General features: G+C 41.3%; 2 protein-coding genes across 2 annotated transcripts in view; one reads left to right on the top strand and one right to left on the bottom strand.

Annotated features, from left to right (window-relative positions):
* vcana (versican a) overlaps positions 1 to 10,073 on the top strand; it is a 40,280-nt gene extending 30,207 nt beyond the window's left edge. Inside the window, exons 8-12 of the mRNA XM_072433875.1 lie at positions 7,430 to 7,588; positions 7,680 to 7,762; positions 8,445 to 8,589; positions 8,685 to 8,867; positions 8,949 to 10,073. Of these exons, the coding sequence (XP_072289976.1) occupies positions 7,430 to 7,588; positions 7,680 to 7,762; positions 8,445 to 8,589; positions 8,685 to 8,867; positions 8,949 to 9,106 (728 nt within the window). The 3' untranslated portion in view covers positions 9,107 to 10,073. The remainder of the gene's footprint in view (positions 1 to 7,429; positions 7,589 to 7,679; positions 7,763 to 8,444; positions 8,590 to 8,684; positions 8,868 to 8,948) is intronic.
* An 840-nt stretch (positions 10,074 to 10,913) lies between these two features.
* Positions 10,914 to 16,884, bottom strand: hapln1a (hyaluronan and proteoglycan link protein 1a). Its single transcript, XM_072432874.1, has 4 exons — positions 16,736 to 16,884; positions 12,854 to 13,201; positions 12,460 to 12,759; positions 10,914 to 11,827 (listed from the first exon to the last, which is right to left on the bottom strand). Exons 1-4 carry the CDS (start codon positions 16,812 to 16,814, stop codon positions 11,538 to 11,540), a joined length of 1,017 nt encoding a protein of 338 aa, XP_072288975.1. The 5' UTR covers positions 16,815 to 16,884; the 3' UTR covers positions 10,914 to 11,537.
* Positions 16,885 to 18,789: the final 1,905 nt, after the last annotated feature.

The following is an 18,789-nucleotide window of genomic DNA, read 5'->3' on the forward strand; positions in this document are numbered from 1 at the left end:
GTGTCAAATTTCATATAATTTCGCAAAACTAAATATTTAACCTCCATATAAAATCTGTAGGGGGCGCTGTGGCTCCAAATTAATTTATTTCACTTCAAGTAGGTTTAGGGCAAAGAGTTTAACAACTGATTCTAATTTGACGCAATTCGGACTTTATCTGCGCAAACGGCAGAAATGTTGAATTTGGGAGATTTCTGAAATTCTTGCTACAGTTTGCGGCTTTGCCGCACAGAGACCGTGAGAGGTATCAATGTAATTTGAATAACTTTTGATGTCCCACTCCTCAGTAGCATTTTCACCAAATTTCAGATTTTTAGGGCCAACGCCCTGGGAGGAGTTCGTAAAAGTACGACGTTTGGAAAAACTCCGAAGTCATGTTTAGCCATTTTTGAAGCAATATGGCCGACATTTGGTTGGGCGGACGGCGTTGCCGTAATAATATTTTTTACTTCTCTTGTCACCATCTACCTCTGCGCCAAATTTCATGATTCTACGATCAGATTTTCTTTGGGTCATTTCCCATCTCTCAATGCATTTTTGGTACATTTGGGGGCGCTGACGCGCCAATTTTTTTAATTTTAGAAAAGGGAAATAGCCAGAATGTAGAGAGGCACGATTTTTAGAGGTGTGCAAATTTTTGTGACTTTTCGTCAATGTTCACTGGGTGAAAAATAGGGGGATTGGTCCTGAGAAGAAGAAGAAAGAAAGAATATTAAAGCCGCAAGCGGCATCCAACGGCCCTCGCGGGCCGCCGGCCTTCCGACTCTGCGCTTTCGACTTGATAAAGATGGCGCCCTTATTGTGTGTTGAATTAAAAAAGAACTTGACAGACGGCGACACATTGGACATGGCCAATCCAGTGCAAATGAACACAAGTGTCAGTCAAATTTGCTGCTCCGCCGCACAGAGACCGTAGCACTTGGAATAAAAATATGGATAACTTTTGATGCCCCGCTTGTGTAGATGATATTCCCAAAAGTTAAGCTTGATCGAGCTATTGCCCACGGAGGAGTTTGTTAAAGTGTGAAGCATAAATGTGAACATTTTAGAGATTTCGCTGTTTTCCCATTTGTGACATCTATTTGCGGGTCCGCCACACAAAGACTGTACCACTTAGAATATAAATATGAATACTTTTGATGCCCCGCTTGTGGAGATGATTTTTCCCAAATATGAACTTGATCGGACAATCGCCCTAGGAGGAGTTTGTTAAAGTGTGAAGCATAAAAATGTGGTGATTTGAGCGATTTTGCGATTTTCCCATAAGGATAACATGGGATGTTTCTGTCATCACTACGGCTACGCTTTACCAAATATGACTTTGGCTCCCAGACTTTTAATTTGGGGATGGCAAATGAGAATTGTGTGCAAAATGTCATGTCATTTGGAAAAACTCTTGTTTATAGGCCACTCTGAAGGCCAAATAGTCCAAATTCTGCGAAAAGTTTGCGGCTCAGCTGCACAGAGACCGTAAATGTTATCCATAAAATTTGAATAACTTTAGATGCCCCACTTGTCTAGAGGAGGTACACCGATTTTGAGGTCGGTGGGCCAAACGCACTAGGAGGAGTTTGTTAAAGTGTGAAGCGTAAATGTGAACATTTCAAGGATTTGGCGTTTTTCCCATTTGTGACAGTATATTTGCAGCTCCACGGCACAGAGACCGTACCACTTAAAATCAAAATATGGATAAGTTTTGATGCCCCGTTTGTGTAGATGATTTTCCCCAAATATTAGTTTGATCGGCCAATCGCCCTAGGAGGAGTTTGTTAAAGTGTGAAGCGTAAAAATGTGGTGATTTGAGCGATTTTGCGATTTTCCCATAAGGATAACATGGGATGTTTCTGTCATCGCTACGGTTACGCCGTACAAAATATGACTTTGGCTCTCATACTTGTATGATCAGGATGGCAAATTAGAATTTAGTGCAAAATGTCATGTCATTTGGAAAAACTCTATTGTTTATAGGCCACTCTGAAGGCCAAATAGTCAGAATTCAGGGAAACATTTGCGGCTCCGTCGCACAGAGACCGTAAAAGTTATCCTTAAAATTTGGATAACTTTAGATGCCCCACTTGTCTAGAGGACGTACACCGATTTTGAGGTTGGTGGGCAAAGCGCACTAGGAGGAGTTCGTTAAAGTGTAAAACATAAAAATGTGGTAATTTGAGAGATTTTGTGGTTTTCCCATAGGGATAACATGCGAGGTTTCTGTCATCGCTACGACTACGCCGTAAAAATGTAGGCATTTTTGTGATTGGCTTTTGTGATCGGGACGGCAAAATAGAATTTTGGGTAAAGTTTAGACAATTTTGGTAAAACTAATTTTTGACCTTCAATGTTAATTTAAAGGTCACTCTGTAGGGGGCGCTATCGCGTCCATTTCAATTTTGTCAGCCTAAACTGGTCCAAACTAGAAAGTTGAACAACTGATTCAAATTTGGTCCTAATCGGACTTGTTTTGATCAAATGGGAACAATTTTTAGATCTGCAATATCCCAAAATAAGTTGTCCAACTTTGCGGCTGCGCCGCACACAGACCGTAAAAGGTATCTCAAAAAATTGGATAACTTTAGATGCCCCACTTGTCCAGAGGACGTACACCGATTTTGAAGTTGTTGGGCAAAACGCCCTAGGAGGAGTTCGTCAAAGTTTGACGTGAACAAAATGGCTAACACAGCGTGTTTTCATTTTCAAAGGAAGATGGCGGCCATAGGGTAAGTCTGGGGGCGTGGCCACAATAATATTTGTTTTTTGTCCTCACAAGAGGAATGCGTGTTCCGAATTTCGTAGCTTTACGCCAAAGTTGACCTCGGGGCGTCTCCCATAGGCGCAATGTATTTTGACTTTTGTCGGTGGCACTGTCGCGCCATTTTTTTAGGAAAAAAAAAATGGCCCAGAAAAAACAAAATTTTTCGCCGATTCTGAATTTTGGGCAAAGTTTGGTAAGTTTTTGAGCATGTTCAGGGGGTCAAATTAGAGTTCAAAGCGATGAAGTACAAGAAAAATAATAAATATAGCCGCAAGCGGCAATGATCGGCCCTCGCCACGCCGCCGCCACACCGCCGCCACGCCGCAAGAGGAGGGGGCGCTAACGCGCCCCAAATGTCCTTTTATTACGCTAAACATAACTAAACATTTAACCTCCATATAAAATCTGTAGGGGGCGCTGTGGCGCCAAATGAATTTATTTCACTTCAAGTAGGTTTAGGGCAAAGAGTTTAACAACTGATTCTAATTTGACGCAATTCGGACTTTATCTGCGCAAACGGCAGAAATTTTAAATATGGGAGATTTCTGAAATTCTAGCTACAGTTTGCGGCTTCGCCGCACAGAGACCGTGAGAGGTATCAATGTAATTTGGATAACTTTTGATGTCCCACTCCTCAGTAGCATTTTCACCAAATTTCAGCTTTTTAGGGCCAACGCCCTGGGAGGAGTTCGTAAAAGTACGACGTTTGGAAAAACTCCGAAGTCATGTTTAGCCATTTTTGAAGCAATATGGCCGACATTTGGTTGGGGGGACGGCGTTGCCGTAATAATATTTTTTACTTCTCTTGTCACCATCTACCTCTGCGCCAAATTTCATGATTCTACGATCAGATTTTTTTTGGGTCATTTCCCATCTCTCAATGCATTTTTGGTTCATTTGGGGGCGCTGACGCGCCAATTTTTTTAATTTTAGAAAAGGGAAATAGCCAGAATGTAGAGAGGCACGATTTTTAGAGGCGTGCAAATTATTGTGACTTTTCGTCAATGTTCACTGGGTGAAAAATAGGGGGGTTGGTCCCGAGAAGAAGAAGAAGAAGAAGAAAGAAAGAAAGAATAATATTCCGATGCGAAAACAATGTTTCCCATTTTTCAAATATCATAAACTATACATTTTCGGAAAGCGCTCGCGCTTTCCTACCTCATGGTGTGGGTCCCTGGTCACTGACGGGTACTTTCGTTAATTTTGAGTGGGCTCCGCTCACTTTGTGTTTTTGGCCCTCTATACAGTAATAATGTTCAATTTTTGCATTACATGCTTATATGCACGGAACATGCAAGAGATGGGGAACGTATTCGTGAGCTACTTAGCGCAAATGAGTGCTTTATATGGGGTCGTCATTTCAATGTAAAGTGCTCGTTTAGTGCGCACTTTTGCACGGGCTTCGCCCGTTTACAACGGTAATGTTCCATTTTCCTACTACTAATTAGTATGCACGGGGCGTGCATGAGTGAAGACTGTGCGTTAGTGAGTGTTTGGAAGTGGGCGAGCGCTTCGCGCTCGATTTCGTGCGCACTACGTGCGCACTTTCGCAGCCGTGCTTCGCCCGGCCTTACGAGATTAATAGGCCTCTCGCCAGCTTGTGGCGCTCGGGCCTAATAATAATATTTTTAGCAAAAACAATATAGCCGTTTCCACTATAACAACAAATTATACATCGTTTGAAAGCTCTAAGCCTTCCCGATGCCGTCATGGGGTGGAATCATCATTACGAGCGCTTACGCGCTCGTCACTCCCTATTCCGTCGGGACGCCCCGCCCACTCCCCATAGACTTCCATTGATTTGAGCAGATACAAGCATGGCCCATGCCTGCGCCATGGATTCTCGCGTACGGGACGATGCCAGGAGTGTTTTTGGAGGAATGCAGCGCTTCGCGCTGCTGTTGTCAACAATGAGTGAATGGGCTACGCCCATTCACTCATTGTTGACTATTTCTATCATAGCAGGAGTAAGTATGCATGATCCATGCCTTCGGCATGGGCTAGTTCACTGTACTTGCCAGGGGCGACGGGGTACTGCGCCCGCATGTTTGGTCAGACAGTTGCAACGCTGGGGAGCAATAGGCCCTCCGCCCTGCTGGGGCTCGGGCCTAATAAAAAATGTAGCCGCAAGCGGCAATGATCGGCCCTCGCTACGCCGCCGCCACGCCGCAAGAGGAGGGGGCGCTAACGCGCCCCAATTGTCCTTTTATTACGCCTACTGCTGAATCTGTGACGCTGTCACATCTTCTCCCCTTTGTTTTACCATCAAAAAGCTATTTTATTTTGAATTCTTGGCAAAATGTGCGGCTTTGCTGCACAGACACCGTGACTCTTTGAATAAAAATGTGGATAACTTTTGATGGTCCACCCCTGAAGATGAGTCTCACCAAATTTCAGGTAATATGTCTAACGCCCTAAGAGGAGTTTGTAAAAGTCTAAAGTGTAAACATGTTCTGGCGATTTCCCCATTGGAATAACATGGAAGGTTTCGGTCATCGTTACGGCAAAGCCATAACAATTATGACATGGGTCTCATTGACTTTTTTGATGGGGCCAAAATTGAGTTGTGTGTCAAATTTCATATAATTTCGCAAAACTAAATATTTAACCTCCATATATAATCTGTAGGGGGCGCTGTGGCTCCAAATTAATTTATTTCACTTCAAGTAGGTTTAGGGCAAAGAGTTTAACAACTGATTCTAATTTAACGCAATTCGGACTTTATCTGCGCAAACGGCAGAAATGTTAAATTTGGGAGATTTCTGAAATTCTTGCTACAGACCGTGACAGGTATCAATGTAATTTGGATAACTTTTGATGTCCCACTCCTCAGTAGCATTTTCACCAAATTTCAGCTTTTTAGGGCCAACGCCCTGGGAGGAGTTCGTAAAAGTACGACGTTTGGAAAAACTCCGAAGTCATGTTTAGCCATTTTTGAAGCAATATGGCCGACATTTGGTTGGGCGGACGGCGTTGCCGTAATAATATTTTTTACTTCTCTTGTCACCATCTACCTCTGCGCCAAATTTCATGATTCTACGATCAGATTTTTTTTGGGTCATTTCCCATCTCTCAATGCATTTTTGGTACATTTGGGGGCGCTGACACGCCAATTTTTTTAATTTTAGAAAAGGGAAATAGCCAGAATGTAGAGAGGCACGATTTTTAGAGGTGTGCAAAAGAAAGAAAGAAAGAATAATATTCCGATACGAAAACAATGTTTCCCATTGTTGAGTGCTTTATATGGGGATGACGACCGCTTCGCGGTCGTCATCTCAATGTAAAGTGCTCGTTTAGTGCGCACTTTTGCACGGGCTTCGCCCGTTTACAACAGTAATGTTCCATTTTCCTACTACCAATTAGTATGCACGGGGCGTGCATGAGTGGAGGAGTGCGTTAGTGAGTGTTTGGAAGTGGGCGAGCGCTTCGCGCTCGATTTCGTGCGCACTATGTGCGCACTTTCGCAGCCGTGCTTTGCACGGCCTTACGAGATTAATAGGCCTCTCGCCAGCTTGTGGCGCTCGGGCCTAATAATAATATTTTTAGCAAAAATAATATAGCCGTTTCCACTATAACAACAAATTATACATCGTTTGAAAGCTCTAAGCCTTCCCGATGTCGCCATAGGGAGGAATCATCATTACGAGCGCTTACGCGCTCGTCACTCCCTATTCCGTCGGGATGCCCCGCCCACTCCCCATAGACTTCCATTGATTTGAGCAGATACAAGCATGGCCCATGCCTGCGGCATGGACTCTCGCGTTCAGGACGGTGCCAGGAGGGTTTTTGGAGAAATGCAGCGCTTCGCGCTGCTGTTGTCAACAATGAGTGAATGGGCTACGCCCATTCACTCATTGTCAACTATTTCTGTCATAGCAGGAGTAAGTATGCATGATCCATGCCTTCGGCATGGGCTAGTTCACTGTACTTGCCAGGGGCGACGGGGTACCAAACATGCGGGCGCAGCCCGCATGTTTGGTCAGACAGTTGCAACGCTGCCTTCGGCAGCGTTGCGGGAGCAATAGGCCCTCCGCCCTGCTGGGGCTCGGGCCTAAATATTCCGATGCGAAAACGATGTTTCCCATTTTTCAAATATCATAAACTATACATTTGGTGTGGGTCCCTGGTCACTGACGGGTACTTTCGTTAATTTTGAGTGGGCTCCGCCCACTTTGTGTTTTTGGCCCTCTATACAGTAATAATGTTCAATTTTTGCATTACATGCTTATATGCACGGAACATGCAAGCGATGGGGAACGTATTTGTGAGCTACTTAGGGCAAATGAGTGCTTTATATGGGGATGACGACCGCGAGTGCGCACTTTTGCACGGGCTTCGCCCGTTTACAACGGTAATGTTCCATTTTCCTACTACTAATTAGTATGCACGGGGCGTGCGTGAGTGAAGGAGTGCGTTATTGAGTGTTTGGAAGTGGGCGAGCGCTTCGCGCTCGATTTCGTGCGCACTATGTGCGCACTTTCGCAGCCGTGCTTCGCACGGCCTTACGAGATTAATAGGCCTCTCGCCAGCTTGTGGCACTCGGGCCTAATAAGCATAATCATGAATAACTTCCATGGTAATATTATGGGGTTTTCCAGGCATTGCACTATGCCCTGATTTGTGGTTTGGTCATTGTTTGGTGAAATGAAACATAACTTTGGCCTCATGTATCTTCAGATACAGAAACTTGCGACTACGGCTGGCACAAGTTCCAGGGACACTGTTATAAGTACTTTCCTCAGAGAAGAAACTGGGACACAGCAGAGAGAGAGTGTCGTATGCATGGCGCTCACCTCACAAGCATCCTGGCTCATGAGGAACAACAGTTTGTGAATCGTGAGTAAAAACTATACCATGAAACTATTTATTTCACTTTTTCAAAAATATACATACACCATGTACTATAAAAAGTTCAAAATGTTTCAAGGTCTTGGGCAAGACTACCAGTGGATTGGCCTGAACGACAAAATGTTTGATAATGACTTCCGATGGACTGATGGCAGACATGTGGTAAGAAAACACGAACATGTGTATATATATATATATATATATATATATATATATATATATGTGTGAATATATGTGAATGAATGTGAGAGTAAATATTTTTCTGTGCGTCTATATCTCTGTGTTAACCCTGTCCACGGTGTACCCCGCCTAAGGCCCAAAGTCACTGGGGTAGGCTCCAGTCACCTGTGACCCTTAACAGGAACAAGCGGTAGAAAATGAATGAATATGCAGTATGTGTGTGTGTCCATGTTCCCCTCGGTCGCAGCTTGTCAGAGATCGTTTGAACCTTAAATCCTGCTGATGGAGTAAAGCCTGTGGGTGGACGACAGCACAGCTGTGTGTATACTGTACATGTGTAAGCAAAGTGAATTGTCATAGGCGTCATCTGTTGACAAATTAGTCACCATTAAGAGCTTATTCTGCACAGGGATTTACATTAAACCTAACCCTGTTGTGGTTTGAAATGTAATTTCACTTCAGTAATGCCAGTTGTGCTTATCAAATACATGTTAAATAGACAACATATTAATAAAACCTTATTACCATCTGAACACTCCAGTCACATATCTAATACCTCCGTCTTGTGGCTGCCCATTAAATCAAAAGTAAAATGAAGTTGCTTTGGTTTAGTGGATGATTATTTTAAATACAAAATGACAATGTCAAAATACACTTTTTTCAGCAATATGAAAATTGGAGGCCCAATCAGCCTGACAGTTTCTTCTCCTCGGGTGAGGACTGTGTGGTGATGATTTGGCATGAGGATGGCCAGTGGAATGATGTTCCTTGCAACTATCATCTTACATACACATGCAAGAAAGGCACAGGTAATAATAATAATAATAAACTGAACTGAAATGAAAATATTAGCTTAGAATAGCACATATTTTATGGAGGCCAATTCATATGTGTTGTTTTAAAGTGGCATGTAGCCAACCTCCTCTTGTGGAAAATGCAAGGACCTTTGGCAAGAAACAGGAGAGATATGAGATCAACTCTTTAGTGAGATACCAGTGCCGAGCCGGCTTTATTCAACGACATGTACCCACTATTCGGTGCCACGGAAATGGCCGATGGGATATTCCTAAAATAACGTGTATAAATCGTAAGTAAACTAACAACACTTTACAGTTACACGAACATCATTCTCCAGTGTTGTGTTAAAGTGAATTGTCTTCTTTTCTAGCGTCAGTCTATCAGAAGGCTTATTACCGAAGGCATCAACACAAAAGTCTTTACAGCATTAACAACTTTAAACATCGACCAGACGAACTTGCTCGCTTCCAGTTTCCCCTCTATCGCACAAGGAGGGATCGGAATGAACGGCAGAATAAAAAGAGATAAAAAATATCAGTGGAATTAAGTATTAAGAAAGAAATGGACTTTTTTCCTTTAAGGATGGAACCTTTTGAAGTCATTTTTTTTTTTTATCAAATAGCACTGTTTTCACCATTGAGAATTTGGATTGGAACTTTTATATTGCTTTTTGAAGCAAAAGGACATTTTTTTTTTGCCACAGGGTTATTAAAAACACATGCTTACATACACATTTAGTATTACTAAGTTATATAGCGCTTATTGAGATCTCTTTTTATACCATGTCTTGAGGAGCCTGTTCCGGACAAGCATAATGTAACATTGAACAGACCACAATGTCCAACACAAGAATTGCACCAGTAAAATGTCATCTGGTGAAATAACATGATAAATTAAAGGAGAGCTTTAAAAGTGTCCTGATTATGGAAAACAGCAGGTATGTAATGTCCTGTCCAACTACCCAACAAAAACTGGTGAAATACTTGTAGTTGTTGTGTTGTAACAAAGAAACACTGTATTAGTTAACATTTCTCTCTGCTATGTTATATGAGAATGTATTGTGTTAAATACTCAAAGAGACTTGAATGAAACCGCTGAGATGCATCTAACTTATTTTCAGGCTGCTCTACAACTCTTCGTTTAATCCTCACAGCAATGACCCTGAAGTACTCTTCATGTGTTTTATTGTATTAGTCCAGAGACAAGCAACAATCATTAACTGCTATACTGGGCACTCTGAAGACAAGCAATGACTTTTTGATCCTCGCTGGGGACCAAAGAAATGAGAGGGCTCTATCGACTGCAATAATATGCATCTGGAACTTGTGGATGCTCATTGGGGTCCTCAGGCAGTTTAATGTGTCTGCCTGTGAATGTGTGTTTTGCCTTAATGTGCACATAATATCTATTTATAACTTTTACAATGTGAATGTTTGTGAATTATTTTTATAAAGATATGATTGTTTTTCTGTTTTAAACCACAAAATAAATAAAATATGAATTTCTGATTACAACCCATTCTATTTCATTCACAGTTGATTGCGTAACGTGTTAGAGGAAAAACTGTATTAATTATGACAAAGTGATTCTCTGGCCCACAAAATGTCAGTGTCTGGTGTTTGACCAGCAGATGGTGCTGTTAAACCACTCATACTAAAGGAAAACTCCAAACGAGTAACGTTTGAAAGACATTGTAACAGTCTCTTTGTGTATCCTGTTAGAAACATCTGACACTGATTCTTTTAAAGAGCAGCTGTGAGTGTCCAAGATGATCAATGTTTGGGAAAGTTCATTATCATTATACAACTTTTTAAACTGCTGCTTGTACACGTTGTCGATAAAAAATGAGCTATGCTAAAAATGTTACTAAAATTACTTACTAAATTGCTTTTGTATTTCCCAAAATATTACCCAATTCCCATGAATCCCTGAATTCAGCCTTTTGTTCTTGGCGGTTTTGTGAGTTTTGTGAGTGAGGAGAGTCTAACCTAATCTAAGAAGCCCTGAATGACATTGTTCATGTGAAATGGAGTCTAATTTGGCATCCAAGAAAACCTTACCTAAACCATTGTAAGACATATGTAAATATAATAAAAGAAGCTTAGAATTGTGCTTGTGCTTTTTCCCACAAGTGCGTTTGCTCATGTGGTTACAGTGCAGAAATGGTGTCACTATTATGTGTTTCAAAGTATACGATGCACCTTCATGATGATTGAATATTTTTAAAATGTAACTCAAATGGTTCTAGGATTTATTGGAAAATAAATTGCATGTAGATTATAAGTCAGTTTTTGCAGATATATTCAGGAGTGATCAAAATTATCATCAAAAATACGCAAATTGAAATTCTATTTATTAACCAAAAAACAAAAAAACAATTAGTACAAATACATATAGATGCCAAGACATGTTTTGTTAAACATACACACTGTATTAAAAAAAAAGTTGGCTGTGTGATTGGGAAAATAGTCACAGTACAAACATTTACATTCATTTAATGAACAGGAATCCTCCATTGTCTAAAGTATAAAAATGGGTCTAATAATTCTTGAGGGTGGGACAGTGCCTGTACTGCAACATGCAACGATATTACCTCATCTGTATAACATAACAAGCTCCCACCCTTATTTCTTCGAACTTAGGTGATATTGCATCATCACTAAGTACTTGTCTTTTTATTCACTCTAACTTACACACAACCCCATGCCTGTCAAACAATCAAGACCAACAAATGAATGAAAACAAGTGGTTATAAAAAGCTGTCAACACTAAGGCTGTATGGCGAATACTGCTTAGAGTAAAAAAATATATCACAGAGAGACTATGGGAAAGTTCATGCGAGTTAGCATCCAAAGCACATTTGATCTATTGGTGATATGAGATGTAGTTGTTGCTGCTCTTTGGTGGTTATGTCTTCATCTTAACCCATCTTTACTAAAGACTCAAAGATATTTTCTTTTCATTGCTCCTCCTTGTAGCAGTAGACACCGTAAGTCTTCTGTGCCTTGTCTGGGAAGCCCACTAGACGCACTGCAGCCTCAGTAGGACTGCAGTTCTTGCGGGGCCTGGTGATGGGGTAACGGACACTGCCATCAGCCAACCAGCCTGCATCACAGCGGTCAAAGCTCTCCATCTTCCAGGCAGCGTGCATTTGGCCAACTTTGGCGATTTCTGCACCATCATCTATGCAAGCCTGTACTGCTTCATCGTAGCTGAGACCCTCTGGCTGGACAAGCCAATAGAAACGGCCTAGAAAGAAGAACAGGAAAAGACTTAATTGTAAGTTTGAAAGTAGCGGGGATGAACAAAACTGTGCCATATTATGTATGTATGTATGTATGTATTTATTTATACATTTAAACAATTTCAAACAATAACTGCATAGATTAGCACACTTAAATGGATGGGAGGCATATAAGCTCCTTTCACATTCAGATGGGCAACAGAGCGTAGTCTATTTACACTATTACTGTATTTTGTATGTTCACTTATTGTCTTATTGTGCCGTCACTGTTAACAAATAGACACAGATTTGTCTGTAGTCCCCTTTGTCAACCATCTGATAAAAGAGAACTATGAATCTCTCGGGCTTGAAACACATAAAAGGAAAGCCACTTATGGCAAGTCTATCAGGATCAGTTTGTTCTGAAAAAAAAAAAAATCATCAAGACCCTACTAAAGCTTGATATACTGTCAAATACAGTTGATACCCCCCAACAGCAGCTTTACACCTTCTTATATTTGCCCCAAAAATATAGGTGGGATTTATAAACAGCTTCAGTTTGATTTGGGGGTAATAGTAGTCGGGTGTCGGGTAGTCGGGTGAATTTAATGGCCTTTAATTAATTTTCAAGTGCAAATTAAAGTTGTTTTTATCACACCTGTCAGTGAAGAAGCATAGCAGAAGACATCAAAACGACTCTTCTTGTCTCTACGGCCGTAGCTCCTGAGGCCTGGCCCGTTGTTGGTCCCTCCACAGGGCTGCCTGGGCCTGGTGATGGGATACTGCACTGAACCGTCACTGAGCCAGCCAGCATTGCACCAGTCCAGGCCTCCCTTCCAGGCCTCCAACAGCTGATCAAAGGAAGCCACCACTGCTCCCTGGTCCATACAGGCCTGCTCTGCATTCTGGAAGTTCAGATTGTAGCGGCCTCCGGGTGGGGAATAGGGGAACACAACCCCTACAAGAACAAAAATGATGTTACTTTCACAAGTTTACAATAATTTGACAAATTCATATCATAATAATGAATTACCCTCAGAAACATTCCTTACCATTGATCTCACTTCCTTTCACTTCCAAGACCACCTCGTACATCTGTTCTTCCATCCCACTGAGGACCTCACAGCGGTATTTCCCTGTGTCCTCTTTGGAGATGTCAGTCAAGACAAGAGATGCGTCATCCTCATCTGCCCGCTGCAGAAAGGCGCGTCCGTCATAGCTGCCGTATGTCTTTACGTGTAAGCCCATTCCCACCAGAACATCTTCATTGTAACGCTCATCCTCTGCCACCTTGGTCCATTTCACACGCATCCCATTTAGCACTAATCCTGCGAAGCTGTCTTCATGCGACACATGGCAGGGGATCGTGACGTTGTCCCCCTGTTCGATGTAAAGTTTAACTGCAACATAGGTGAATATTGATTAATTTCAATATTTTTCCCACTCTTGTGGGTTGGTGAATCTTACAGTTAAATATACATTCACTTTTCTTTTTTTTTGCCCAGCCACCTATAGCTTAAGTCCAGCTGGCTGTTTTGTCTCACACCGTGGGTTTCCACTCTGCTCCTGACCTTCATGTATAGACCGCACACAGTTTGCTTGGTTTCAAAGACGTCAACCAGCATGAGGTGGCCAATCCCGAGCAACAATCAACCCCAGATGACAAAGTGTACACGGCCTTTGACCCCAACATCCTCATTCTTCCCAAGCTGCCATGGCAAGTTTTTGCACTGCGGTTCAGGTCTGGATTTGTGTATTTACATGCTTTTTTTAATTAATTGTGTGCGACTGATGCCCTTTAAGTGAACTGCAACTAATCCAAGTGCATTCTCGCCAATGCACTGTAAAGTATTGTTTCCAGAAACTAAATTCAACTTTATTAGTTGTGCTTTCTTATTTTACCCATATCGATGTAGATATTGTTCACTATTATAGACCCTACAGAAGTTACAAGATCTCAAAGCATTAGTGAGGCCAATATAAATGTACATCCAATACAACTGGTACATCTGGAAGAAAAAACATACAAATATTTGCATGAATATTTACAAGACAAATACGATTTTTTACTTTCTAAAATACAACCTTCAAAAACATTTGTTTGCCTATCCAAAACATGCCAGGTGTTTTATGGGCTTTAAAATACCCTCTTGCTGCTAATTACAAAAGTCTTCAACAGAATCCTGGCCCTCTCCTCGGACTAACAGCTCATTTGCTCTTGTAAACCAAGAACATTGGTTGCAGTTGGACAAGTTTGACTCGAGCTAAAGAAGTTAAGGGGGGCTGCCTAGGACCCAGTGCAGGGACAGGCTCTCACAAAGTTTGTAATATGTATAAGTAATGGTCTCAGTGAGACCATTACTTATGCATATTACAAACATTGAGACCGTCTCACCATGATGTATTTTAGAAAATTGTGCAACACCCCTGACTGTAAAATCAAAATTCAAACCATTTTAATTCTTGTTTCTTGAGTTTTCAGACCTCATTCTACATTCTACATCAGCATCATATTACATCATATTACGTAAACACAAAGACCAGCATTGAGAGTAATGATGCCCTAGAGATTTTATGTAGTTACAGAAGGTAAACATGTGTAAAAGGAAGCCAAAAGTACACCCCTTCCTGCATGTCCTGCTGGAGTCTTATGGGGCACCCTGCTCATAAAGCACCAGCCAGTCATGTGTACTCAAGCCTGGAAACTTAGCAAAGCCTTTCTTCTCCCTGTCACACCTCTGACCATTTCTTATTGACACAAGACAAGGATGGCAAATACCTGAAATGGAGGAGATAATTCTTAGCCACTTATATAGGATTATATAGGATTAAGAAGTAAGCTAAAGAGATGGACACATGCCTTACAGCTGCCGTCAAAAAGCATGATTCTGCCTCGCTCTGTAACAGTTTGTATTAGCTGTGATTAGAACCATCTGCTGCTCTAAGGCCCCACGGAATCAAAGCCACTTCACAATGAAATGAGTGACCTACATTTTCTTTTATTCTAGTGCTTGTAAAACCCTTAGCTGCTTGTTGTAGCTGTACACAGGAAAGTAGTGTTATACTTCATTTCAAAATATGTTGTTTTATTTTTTAGTTAGATCTTTTGTAATTTTTGTAGCAACAATACTGGAGACCAACGAGGCAAATTCTTATATAAGCTACTACAACTACTATGAAGTGATTTTTTTTTCTTTCTTTTTTTCTTCAGACGCCAAAATAGGAAACTAGTCTAACTTTAAGTTACATTTTATTTTGCTCCCTATGATCCATTTTTACACAGAATTACAGTAGGCTTCTAACATTAACAGTCACATTACTTCAGCAGAAGCTTTCTCAGGGCATTTGCTGCTGTGCAATTATCACCTAGTTATCTTTTTAACTGAGACTGAAAAGCCTATTGGCACCAACAGCTGCCTAATCCTGCTCTGTCTCCCCTGCCTCAGCTAATTTGCAACCAAGCCTCTTTTTTCACCCAGCCCTAGCAACCGGGCCAAGCCTCGGTTACCAACAACCACAGTGCACATTATCCTGAGCAGACTATTACCTCACAGGGAAAGACGGAGTCATTTGGCTGCTTTTCAGCACTGGGGCTCTATACGTTTAGCTGCGGATCATTAATCTTAGCCATGGCACATTTTCAAAAGAGCTCCATTTCAGTGTATGTCAGAAGGTATACATACGCCTTGCACTGAGAAACACTGCTTATAAGATGTTTAAAGAGAATGTGTGGAGTAGTGATGGTGACTGTAATTTCTAAAAATGCTAGTGCAGCAATTTGCTACTACTTCTGATTCGTCTCCACATTTGGCTTTTCCATGGGTATTACATCACAGTGAATCATCTTCCTTCTAAAATACCAGGGTTTATTCTGGCTTTGGAATAGACATTAGGCCCTCCCTGGCCGATCTTTCTGTTTTTTTCCAGGCGTGGGATCATCCTAAAGAGAGTCATAATGCACTCTCATTGGAGGATACTTCTACTACCAGGCTTCACATCCAAGACTCAAATGCCCAGCCAAAGCAAAGGCACATTCAGACTACTAATGCTACTACTATCACAAGAAAGTGGCTAGCATCCTTGTCACTATGACCAAAGAATACTTTCTATCAAATATATTAAAATTGGCTTCAGTCATTTTGGTTATTTAATGTTGTATTCACGCTTGCACAACATCAAAATTAGACTAACCTGAGAACCACACCTGGACTTGACAGGACTAAACCAGAACTGTATAAATGTAAGCTAAACACATCCACTTGCTCGAGCACAGCTATGACATCACCACAAACCATTGGGAATCATTTCAATATTTGGATAAGAAAGTGACATATTCTCTCCACAGGCCAACCATTTCCTCCTATCTTGGAAGCTGAGTCTTCTCTAATTTGACATGTACAAAGTCAGCTCTCTGGAAATGTTGAAAAGCATATAAGATATTACTCACATGAAGAGGCTGTCAGAACATCTTTCACAGCCAGGAACCATGATCCTCTGGGCCGGTGCCAATTTGATTCAGACAGCTAATAAAATGACACTACTCATTTTCCTCCACTTTCATCACTTGCTTTAACCGTTGACAGCTAAAGACAACATTTTACAATGCATCAGACTCGTAGTTCATATTTCAAAAGTGCACTTTTATGAATGGATGTCTCCCCTCATGCAGCGGTGTGGGCAGAGCATGACACTGCGATGTGTTCAGGGCCAGATTGTGTTGTAGTGGTTTGTATGCAGCACTGATTCAGAGTTACCTCAGAGACGATGCTGCTGCCTTGTGCTTCACTTACCCTATTGTTACATAAGCCAGCACACGATTGGTGTAGACGCAAACTTTGTTCACATAGCCCAAAAAATAAATGAATGAATTGCATACACATGGTAAATTATATTATATAAATCCATAAATAAAATACTTATTAAAGATATATTACCTGATAAAGTTGAATTAGACTCTGCAAGACTCCCAGCCAACGTCACCATGATGGTTGTGAAAAATAGCAGACTCATCATTTTTGTTGTGCAAAAGGGGCCTCTTAAATAGAAAATAGAAAAAAATCTAATGCTAATGAGTCTAAAAGCCCTTCTTTGTTTGTGCCGCTGCTGTCTGTGGTGCTACTGGAAACTTTGGGCTCCTCAGTGGTCCACACAAGTGCCTTTTATTGAAGCCTAACCCGGTGCAGACCACTCCCCCTCCCCTCAGTCCATCACCAGCTCTGTCTCCCCTCTGCCACATTATTTAGAAAACGTTGTCTCGCCCTCTCTGGAGTCTATAGGAAACCACGAGAAAATGAACGTGCAGTTTATGTTCTATTGCTATATGTATACTCTGAGGTCCTTCTAATCCTTGTGCTGCAAACACAGCCTGTTTTGGAATGGGTTGCATTTTATACCAGCATTATACATACATTAAAAGCATGGTTTGAATGGATATAGATTATGCTATACTAATACATGAACCTTTTGTTCATGAACCTTATGTAATGTTATGGGCGAGTCTACAAAAAAGTCACTTCCAAATGACATAAAATAGGCCTAGGTCCACTCTATTCATGTATTTAAATCATCAAACTAGAACCAAAAGATGCAAAGTTCAAGTTCAAAATACATACATCTTGCAAAGAAAATTAACAGTATTTAAGTGGAAATGTGTCATGCTTTAGATGTTGAGTGAAAGAAAACAAAGAAGGCCAATTAAATTGGCGGCCCTTGAGACAGCCTGTGTAGAGCTGACAAGAAAATAGATGATTTAATCAAGATAATACTAAAAGGTCTGCTTATAACAAATGTACAGGGACCACATACTTTGAGTGGGCTTTCCTTTATTGCACTGACTTTGCATGAATAGTGTTGGTTGAATAATTGTTAAAGCGTGGTGTTAAGCGTCCATGAGCCTGAGGAGCGGCTCAAATAGTGTGTCCATTGTGAGAAGAGCTGTGATCTGACCTGCTCGTCCCAGAGCACTGGAGACGTACAGCTCCTGCAGAGATGGACGTCCACAGCACCATAGCGCACATGTTTGAATTAAATCTAACACCTATCACACGGAGATTTTACCCTCTAACTTTAAGATTTTAAATGCTTTTGTACTGTCAATGCATATGGTGGTGGTTTATGGACAATGTGAGACCGTTAAATATAAAAGACGCATAAAAATCATCCTCTGTGTGTTTGTACTAACAAGTAACATTTTTTCCCACTGTCTTATACTTACTGCCAGGGGCCCTATGTTTCCTCTCTTCACTTGTTGTAAATACACCAGTTTGAAGATAAAGGGCTGTGTAAAATAGCGCACCAGCTCTGAGGATTTGTGAGCTGCTATCACCAAAGTGGCGCTGTGTGGTCTTTGCTAAATATTTTCACAGCTGTCCACATTGTCTTTGTGAGATGGTGAGGCTGGCCTGGACTCTATCACTTGAGTTATCACAGCTGAGTCTCCTGCACTCAGCGGAGATAACTTTGGGCCTAAGTAAGTATGCAAAAACATAGATGCCTTGCCATGCGCTCATGAAATGGCCATGCAGAACTGTCTGAATGGCAGTTACAAGATCAATAAGAAAACATTGAAAATCTATCAACTATAACAATGGAAATAAACAACATTCACAGACAACCTATAAATTGTGGTGGTGGGAAAAAGTGAAATAAAATCAGAATTAAGCATATTATAACGAATACAATATAGAGTCATAATTCAATAAGACGTCGCAAATGTTTGTGACAGGAGATATTTATAATAACAATGAAAATAATCTAAATTCAGGTCTGTAACCTCCTCCATGGAGAGGAATATGTAATATGATACAGTGTGGAACATTCTATGAGACAGGCCTGTAGCAGATTCCCCACCAGAACAGATACATGTTTGCACCTTAAGCTGCTTTATGGTATCTCTGCCCTGACACAGAGCATAAAACATGATCCTGTGTAACATGTCGGCATCTGGGAAAACTCTGAGCATATCAAAGGGTTACACCAACCATGAGAG

Source organism: Eucyclogobius newberryi, unplaced genomic scaffold (genome assembly GCF_026437365.1).
Source record: "Eucyclogobius newberryi isolate DKJ021-1_F unplaced genomic scaffold, fEucNew1.0.hap1 SCAF_6, whole genome shotgun sequence".
Classification (NCBI taxonomy): domain Eukaryota; kingdom Metazoa; phylum Chordata; class Actinopteri; order Gobiiformes; family Gobiidae; genus Eucyclogobius; species Eucyclogobius newberryi.

Bases quoted from the DNA above. Each gene is read 5' to 3' on its own strand.
- hapln1a (XM_072432874.1), bottom strand. From the start codon at position 16,814: ATGATGAGTCTGCTATTTTTCACAACCATCATGGTGACGTTGGCTGGG. The intron at 12,760-12,853 runs GTAAGGAATGTT...TTGTTCTTGTAG, and splicing joins GAAAGGAAGTGAGATCAATG to GGGTTGTGTTCCCCTATTCC. The intron at 11,828-12,459 runs GTGTGATAAAAA...TCTTCTTTCTAG, and splicing joins CTATGCTTCTTCACTGACAG to GCCGTTTCTATTGGCTTGTC.